This window comes from Sinocyclocheilus grahami, unplaced genomic scaffold, assembly GCF_001515645.1.
Source record: "Sinocyclocheilus grahami isolate Dianchi unplaced genomic scaffold, SAMN03320097.WGS_v1.1 scaffold184.1, whole genome shotgun sequence".
NCBI lineage: Eukaryota > Metazoa > Chordata > Actinopteri > Cypriniformes > Cyprinidae > Sinocyclocheilus > Sinocyclocheilus grahami.
In genome coordinates, this window is record NW_015505363.1 from 648,437 (window position 1) to 657,381 (window position 8,945).

At 38.6% G+C, this 8,945-nt stretch overlaps 1 protein-coding gene across 1 annotated transcript in view; it reads right to left on the minus strand.

Moving 5' to 3' along the window:
• Window positions 1–429: 429 nt before the first annotated feature.
• The window catches only part of LOC107594493 (neogenin-like), a 108,568-nt gene continuing 100,052 nt past the window's right edge, over window positions 430–8,945 (minus strand). The window contains exons 22-28 of the mRNA XM_016284563.1: window positions 7,720–7,864; window positions 7,360–7,595; window positions 6,415–6,507; window positions 5,755–5,913; window positions 4,367–4,615; window positions 3,657–3,781; window positions 430–2,822 (exon numbers count right to left, since the gene is read on the minus strand). Of these exons, the coding sequence (XP_016140049.1) occupies window positions 2,739–2,822; window positions 3,657–3,781; window positions 4,367–4,615; window positions 5,755–5,913; window positions 6,415–6,507; window positions 7,360–7,595; window positions 7,720–7,864 (1,091 nt within the window). The 3' untranslated portion in view covers window positions 430–2,738. The remainder of the gene's footprint in view (window positions 2,823–3,656; window positions 3,782–4,366; window positions 4,616–5,754; window positions 5,914–6,414; window positions 6,508–7,359; window positions 7,596–7,719; window positions 7,865–8,945) is intronic.

Here is an 8,945-nt window from a genome sequence, read left to right on the forward strand (position 1 = left end):
GTTTCGCTTTCACAACGAAACACAACGTCACACACGGCGGGCAAGAGTGAACAGATTTTATGTGCCCTTATTTCATGTGCTGCTTCACTCTGTTCTCAGGTCTCTGCTTTGGATCAGGAGATTATTGAGGTTGATCCAGATACCAAGGAAATGCTGAAGACCTTTGTAAGTTGATTTAACTGTAGTTTATGTAGACGAACTGCCAAAATGTAGTCTTGTGTTTCCAGTGCTGTAACGGCTATATTTTACAGCAGTGGTGAAAGTCAGTGGTTCATAATGAATAAATTGAGAGAACAGCTGTCAAAATATTCTGGAAATAACATGCAAAATATTGATGTGAAATAAAACAAAAGGTCGTCATTCAAGTGTTCATATTCAGACTTGAATTGAGGAACCCACATTAACCCATTCTTTCTCTCATTGCAGGACTTCGGCAACATCTCCAACTTGCAGGTCACCCAGCCAAGTATTGGAATGAACTTTAAAACACCCAGAGGAGTCTAGATGTGTAATTTATCACAAGTCAATAAAGACTGCAGAAAAAAGAACATCCTTGTTTAACAAGTCATTTTTGATAATCTGGATGATCATTCTTCTACTGACAACACTCTTTATAACACTGGATCTGGCCTGTTCAAGTTGTAATACAATGCATTTACGCCTTGTTAAAGCAAGTTTTAAATTAGCTTGTACAAAATAATTTCTGAAATGTATAGCTGTGCTGTATTAACAACAGAATCTGATATGTAAATCAAAAGACATGCTACATATGTTAAATGCTTAACCTGTGCCAGGTGTTCATTATTTCTCCATTACTATGGGGAAAGCTGGTTTTCATATAAAGTCATGGAAATATAACGGACATTTCCAATTGCTCAATTTTAGCCATTTCTAACCAGTGTTTGGAGAATGATGGTAAAAAGTCCTTCAGTAATCAACAACGACCAGAAAAGTGGGGTGTTTTAAATGGTGAGGGAGACCTGGAAAACAAAATTGTGTTTCAAAATAAGTGCATGCAAGTAAAGGAGACCCAAAGGCAGTGTTCTTTAGTATTTTTTTTTTAAAGCCACAATTTCTAGACGGCAAGAAGATCTTTGTACAGAAATAAGCAACAACAGATTTCTGCATATGCAACACAGTAAAACCTGCCGCTCAAATATTATTTGAGGCAAAAGAAATAAGACCAGCTGCCTATGCTAAACTATGACACTACATTACACAAATAGAGCTTTATATTCAAAACACTTATGTAAAAATGGTTTTTTTCTTTTCTTGAAATTGTTGAAAAAGTGCAATAAAGGTTTGACTGTACCACTTGATAGGTTATCCCAAATAGATCATATTGTTTTTACCAAGCTTTTTTAGCATGTTCCTATAATTACCCAGAATTTCTTAGTCGGAATGATATTCAAGGAGGCATTAAATTCATAAAACAAAATTATGATTGCTGTTACATATTTTCTTTGGGTAAAAGTACAGATCAAAACCGTATCCAGCAGGGGAGATTTTTACCTCACACATTGACATGCTATACAAGTTCTTCAATGAAAAAAATAGAAGAAATATAATGGAAAATAAAAGATGAGCACTAGGAGTTCTGTATAAAAGTCTGTTGCATTTGCATTTTGTTGCTTTAAGTGCCAAGAATGTGGTCTGTAAAATCTCACAGTGAATGTTGTCATTCATTGAGTTTATGTAAGCTCCGATACAAGAATTCAGGCCAATGCAGCAAAAGGAAATAAACCATATAAAGCACTTTCCAATGTACCAAATGTGTTCATTTAGCAGTAACGTGTAGAACCTGAAGTTTTGAGTTTAAGCACCAAGTCTGACAGCATGCGTGATGAAGGTCTACGTTCTCGTACCACCGGACTGAGTGACCAGTTCAGCATTACAGAATAAATATCACAGTGTTGTGTGATAAACATTTTGAAAATATTTCCCAGTTGTACTGATATCCGTCATTCCACACAAATTTAATAAGGCATTTCTGAAGGAAACTCCCATTTAAAACAGGCATAATGTAGAAGGGGGACGTGACGTTGCAAACTGCAAAAATTCATTCTAATAGCAAAAGTAAAAAGCAGCATGTCGCTGACTAAGCGGAAACTGTCGTGAGAGGTCAAAAACATTGCTGTGGTGATGAAATTAGTCTATTTTAAACATATATACAAACTGATAAGTGTATATGCATATAAAACAATACAAAATATGTTTAAGAAAATAAGACATGGCACATTATATGACATATGAAAATAGACATCAAATTAAAATGCTTAATACAAAATGAGTTGCAGAAATAAAAAGGACAAAAGGATGATGTCCAACGTTCAGCTCACTGGAACGGGGGCAATATATATAGATACAAAAACATACAAATGAAACACTGTAAATTGTGCCTTACACGCACCAACACGTACACCAGCATAATGTAGTTTTCCTTTTTTCGTAGGATAATAAAATGGTGTCTTTTCAAACGGTCTCCGCTGAAACATAAGGAAACGTTTTAGGATGCTGAGAGAAAAATCACAATCATCTGGTTGAAGTAAACACGTCCCTTCTCAGAATGTCCACTGTCCTCATTTGATGGGTTTCTCTTTCCTGAGAGTAAGCAAGGTATGCCAAACATTAGTTTTTTTTCCTATCGCACTCTCAATTTAGCAAATGACTGAGAACTCCTCCATGCTGTACGTTCTCCCTGTGACAGGTGAGGTCTAGTGTTATTGTGAGGATTGTGCTCAGGCTGTTGTGATGGCATTTAGGTCCTTCATTAAGCCCTCCAGATGGGCCATTTCCTCTGTCAACTCATCCGTCTCGTAATTCTGAGGGAGATGAAGAAGGTTACTGCGGGGGGTGGGGTTGGGGTGAGCTGGGGTTTGGGGAACTGGGTTTATGAGGGGATGGTCAACGGTACTGCAGAAAAAAAGCAGGAAATCAAATTGCACAGCCACATGCGTGGTAATGGATGAAGGGGTACAGGAATATTGTGCATTATGCAGGATAAACAAACCAATCAGCAGTTTTAATTCAGTTCAAGAAATTGCAAAACTACAATAAGCGTAATAAGCAATAAATACAGCCGTTAAAAGGGAGAAGCAGGTAAAGGTTTGAGAAAGAAGAAAAAAACATTTTATTATTAGCTTTTTGTGAATTTAAATATATTCTATATGTAACAGTATACTCAATATGTAACAGTATCGCTAGAACAACATAATATGTAACATAGTACATGACATTGCGGTAGCTCAAACAGTAGAGCACGGCACCAGCAACACCAAGGTCATAGATTTGATGTAAAATGATAAAATGTATATCTTGAATGCAATGCCAAATGTCGTAAATAGATAATTTCTACTATGCAGTACATTGTCATGTCCCTATCATAATAAATTAGATAGAACACATTTTTGGAGCAGATGGCTGACTTTGGCTCCTTACTGATATCCTGATGTTGCCACTGTATAAATAGTCAAACTACATTTAATATAGTTAAAGCTCCTAGACTAGAACAAAAATACTAATAACATTAGCATATTTTTGCATGTTACAGAGTTACTGCATAACAGAAATGACTCATGTGTGCATGGTTTTATTCTAAGAGTCATAATGTACAGAGAAAAAGTAGTACAGAGCATTATAGGAACAAAAGTACTCACACTCCCTGCATATTCATGCAGCCTGCTGCTTTCCGAGACATCCGGTGCACTTGGAACTATGACAGGCATGGGAGTTCTTGACCTTCCCAACGTACCAATAGAGGCTGTTTTAACTGAGTGAGGCCCTAAAACAAATCGCAGAAGTTAGAGTGTCTTTCTGCCTTTTAACCATGAAACATTGTGCTATTTATTATAAAGATGCACAAACCGTTAAGTTCTTTTTAGAACACTTGGAGTTTGACAAATATGTCCAAGGTACTGGAATAAATTAGTTTTCTATTTAAAAGACAGAACATTTTCCATCAGTCAATATGTCTTCCTCTTCAGCCACTCTAAACTGTGGTGCCCCACAAGGCTCTGTTTTAGGACCTATTATATTCTCACTGTATATGTACCATTTAGGCTCAATATTCCACAAACCTTTCTTATGCTATAAATGCTTTAATTTTGAACTTGGAAGAAGGTACATCTTGGTTGGAAAGATTTTTTTTTAGCTCAATGCTGATAAGATATTTATATCCTCTAACTCCACCAATGAAATTACCATTAGCTTAGCTTGCAATTTAATGAATGTACCTGACTATATTAATCTTTAAATTGAATTTAAATGAATCTTTTATAAACAGTTTTGTGTTAAAAGTCATTATTTTGGACACCGCAGATTGGATCACCCAATAAGGATGGAATATCTAGTGTGAAGGGGAACTTACCTGTCTGAGATAGCAGTGGAGTGCTGGGTAATGCTGCCGAGTCATACATGGGGTAAGCTGGGATGGCAGGCACTGCAAAACTCTTGAGTGGGTGCGTGGGACGAACGTGTGCTATGGGTGTAGTGAATGCTGGCTCCTCCTCAGTGGCTGAGCAGTGGTAGCTAATGTCTGTCTCTAAAAGGTCAGTGGTGCAGGAGGGCTGCCCAGACGGAGGGAGCAGGTCAGCACTAGGGGTGTTCCTTACTGTCTCTGTAATTACAACAGCACTGCATTCTATTACACTCGAGTTGCATTCAAGCAACCTTAAAGATCATGAGAAGCCTGCTGGGGAAAAAAACAGGTAATATGTCAAAGAGGTCAGACCTAAATGTGAGTAGGTGGAATACTCTCCTTCTGAAACAACCACTTTTGAACAATCTTTTTTTGACTAGAATGTGGGGACTGAAGGTGAAAGTCCTGAGCATCTTGATGTATCCTAATCTTAATGTTTCTTTCTCAAATGTATTGTTGTTTGGTATTATTGCCATACGATTTATTACATTAATGTTAACAGTATTGAAACTCTCCAACTATTGGCAAAATGTGAACTTGCAGTTGATTGTAAGAAAGGGGCGGGTTTAGGTGGATTAAATGACTGGAAAAGTCCAGCAAACAATGTTAGAGAGAAGTCTGATGTTTCACCAGAAGATGGAGTTAAAAAATGCTTGTTAAAAATTATGAGGTCAAAATAGTGAACAAATGAAAACGACATGGACGAATAGTTTACAATAAGGTCAATTACATCAACATAGAAAACAGATTTTCATTTCATGCTGACTTTAAGAAAATAAATAGGGTACATTTTGATTTCATGTTGCCTTTAAATTGGGGAAGATGGTTTTTGGAACATGATTATTTGCTTTGTTGCTGGGCAAAGTTGGTCTACCAGCTCTAACCAGCTTGACCAAGACGGTTCACCAGGTTGAAACCAGGTCCACCAGTTGATCAACAATCCAGAGCAGGTTGAAACAGTGAATGACAAAAAATAAAAAAAATGACCCACTTACCCTAGCAAGAAATCATGAAAAACCAGCTACCACCTACCTAATGTTGGTTTGGGCTGAATTTTCCAGCAGGAAATACTGGAAGCGATTCAAATGTTACAAAGCTCTTGTCTAAAGCAAGTGCTAAAGAAGGAGGTATGTTTTCATCAAGAGATAAAGGGGAAAATGAAGAGAGATGGAAAGTTTCACTACAATCCTATGGTCACCAACCAAGTGTACCTCCATGTTAAGAGAGAAAAAAAGAACATGACTTTAAGCTTCATAAAGAGTGACTCAACATGGGCTAACACATTTGATTCCAGGCATAATGAAGGTCTTCACAAAGTCCCACTTATGCGCTCTCACCTGTGGACTCTGCCCTGTCTAGATGAGAGATGGGGGTGGCGATGGACCGCGTGCTGCTCTGGTGGTGGAGATAGCTGCGTGTTGGCGAGGCCAGGCTGCCCAAGTGATAATGATGGTGATGATTATCGAAGGAATAGATGGGGTGAGCACTAATCACAGCTGTGAATGGACACAAATAATACAGCGCCATGGTTTAGACCTTGCGCACAAAGCTATGAGATTATGGAAAGCATGGTGCATCTATAACATGTGCTCATGCAAACAAAGAACAACAGACTGAAAGACACGCTATGTTGCTAGGTTAAATAATTTTTTGTAGGGCTAGAAACATACTCTAGACAAGTATGCAAATGCAGATGCAAATTCTTGGCTAACCTGTTCTTTCGTTGCTGTGGTGTTAATCTAACTAACTTTAACTAATTTTCTGAGCAATAGACCATTGCTCTGCCATGGCAGCAGTTGACCTGAACATTCTGATGCATTTCAAAATGTACTTGAGTTGAGTATGTTTTCTGGCCTACAACTACAATAATGAACTCAGGGAACCTTGTTTGAGAAGCATATGTTATTCCAAAGAGCATAAATTGTTTAATATCCTAACTGAAAGAAAAGGGGCCAAATTAAGGGTGTCCGGTCCCTGGTTCAGGATCGCACACTTACGCTGAGGGGGTTGTGCATCAAAGGGCATCATCATTTTAGGTCTCATTCCCCGACGGCCTGCCAATGTAGACATGCTGTCCTCTGATTCATGGCCTGTAAATCACACAGTGACCAGCCAATCAGATTGAGAAAGGCTTACCCACCCCCAATACAAGAGCCATATGAAGACAACCAGCTGACTTCCTAGAGTCAGTTGCCAAGATCATGTGATGTTTTCACTATTGCGTTGGGATTCTATTGTTTGTCCATTAGAGGGCAGTGTAAACACACATATCAGGAGAGCAGCAGGAGCTGTAGGAGAGCAGCAGCAGATGGACATCACCATTCATGCCATGAAAACAAAAGGCTACAAGTTTTTCTATTTTAGACAAGTAACAAGCCAATCACAAGAAATAATGACAAATAGTAGACATGGCTTTGAAGCATTCTTCAGAAGCAGCAGCTGGAATGATGTCATGGATTATGCAGCAGGTGAAGGCAGTTTAAAGACCCCATGAAATGGTAACATCTTTTTTCCTGTTTTTTACTGAAACAGGAAGTTGGGGCTGGACATATCAAAGGGACTTTTTATGCAGCCTTAAGGCGGTCGCACACCAGACGATAAGCGCAGCGCAGCGTACGCACAATGGAGGCGCTGTTCGGCATCTGTCCACGGCATCCAGCTATGTCGTGTTGTACTTGTTGTACGAATTGTTCTAGACGTGGTGTGGCACTGCGCTTCTCGTCCGGTGTGCGACTGCCTTTAGGTTTACATCATAGCTACTTGCTACTTATAGTCAGTTGTAGATGGTATTGAAGGAGGGTTCTAGTCCGTTTTCCGAAGACGAAAACTATGAATACATCAAAAAAATCTCCAGTTTGGGAGTTCACTAGTATATAAATGGCCTTAACAGACAAAACTCTTTGCGTTTTGATTTCATGGGGTCTTTAAATCAAAGTGCTTACCACGGTAGGAGTTACGTCTCTGGAGCATAGGATCCATAGAGCCATCCAACGGGGTGATGTCTTGGGAGGTTCGGGGGATTGGTGTGTCAGTCATGACTGGATTGAGTTCAGGCGATTTGTCGATAGGTTTTAGTTCCAAACGTTCGTGGTGGATCCAGAGGTCTGGTGGCTTCAGATCTTTGGAATTGCCCTTATACTTGTGGGATCCATTGGCGGACTTGCAGGCTGCACGTTTCCTGGAGATCATATCAAACAGTTTGAGGGAAGCTTGTGGCAAACACATTTACCCTCACGCCAGGACTGAGTATTAGGACTGTTCGTCAAAAGGAGATCTAAACTTGAACTTTGTGAGGAACTTACTTTTTCTGCTGTGTTGTGGTACGGCGTGTACACAGGAAGGCGCCAACCACCACCAGGATGATGGTAAATGCACCCACAGACACAATTATGACGATAACAAGAATGTGGTTATCACCAGTGCCAGACATAGACATATCTGTTTTCCCTGAAACATGGAAAATCTATGGTTATAACGTTACAAGAAAAGGAGAATTTGTCAAGGCAAACTTTGAATGTTGGTTTGTCAAATTCTCGCCTGAAAGTTTTAAAAACTTTTTACAGCCTTAAATGTTTATGAAAGAATGGCCTGACAGACAGAAATATAGAGATAATTGGTTGAGTTTTGCTATGGGGTCGCTAAGTGTTAATATGTTGTTCATAAGGTGTTTCTACATTGCCACTAGTGTGTTGCTAAGTGGTTGCTAGGTTGTTATTAAGGTGTTACTAGGTTGTTGGGGTGGTTCCTAGGGACTACTGGTTGGTTGCTACTAGGGCATTTCAAAGCTTTTGCTAGGTTTTTTCTAGGGTGTTAATATGTTGGTAATATGGAGCCAGATCAGCCTCAAAAATAATACATTTACATTTACAAAATCCGATTCGTAAATTCAAAACACAATTCATAAATACACAAGTAAAAGCATAAATAGTTCCTCAAATGCTCTCACACAAATGCATCTTACCTAAATACATTTTAAATGTTTACACAAATATGTATATATCAAGTTCTTGAATTAATTTCCATCACACATTTATGAATGATGTTACATGTATTTATGGATCGTTGAATCTGCATTTGCAAATCATCACACGTGCGTGGTGGACTGCTTTGAATTTGTGTGAAGTATTTTTGAGACCTTCCTTATAGGTTAACATTCTTAAATATCTTTTTTTGGAGGATGTTCCGTTCAGACAATCGTGGTGAGTTTTTAATCCACCAATCAGACTCAAGAAGCTCAACGCTGTGCCTGTACTGTGCATTGTTCCATGATCGGGTCCTTGATGTAAAGACATTTTAATGGGTACTCTTTTTTTTTAGCACCTGATTACAATTTCTGCAAAAAAATCACATTATGATTTATATAGTTCGCAAAAAATACAGCTAACCGGTTAGCATGCTGCCTTATACACTAAAGTTGCACATACCCTGTTTATTCAGACCAATCTGTAATGTTATTAAATAAGTGTTAAATGTCCAGATATTTCATTTAATAACAACAATTATGTAATGTGTTCTGTTGTTGTTGTTA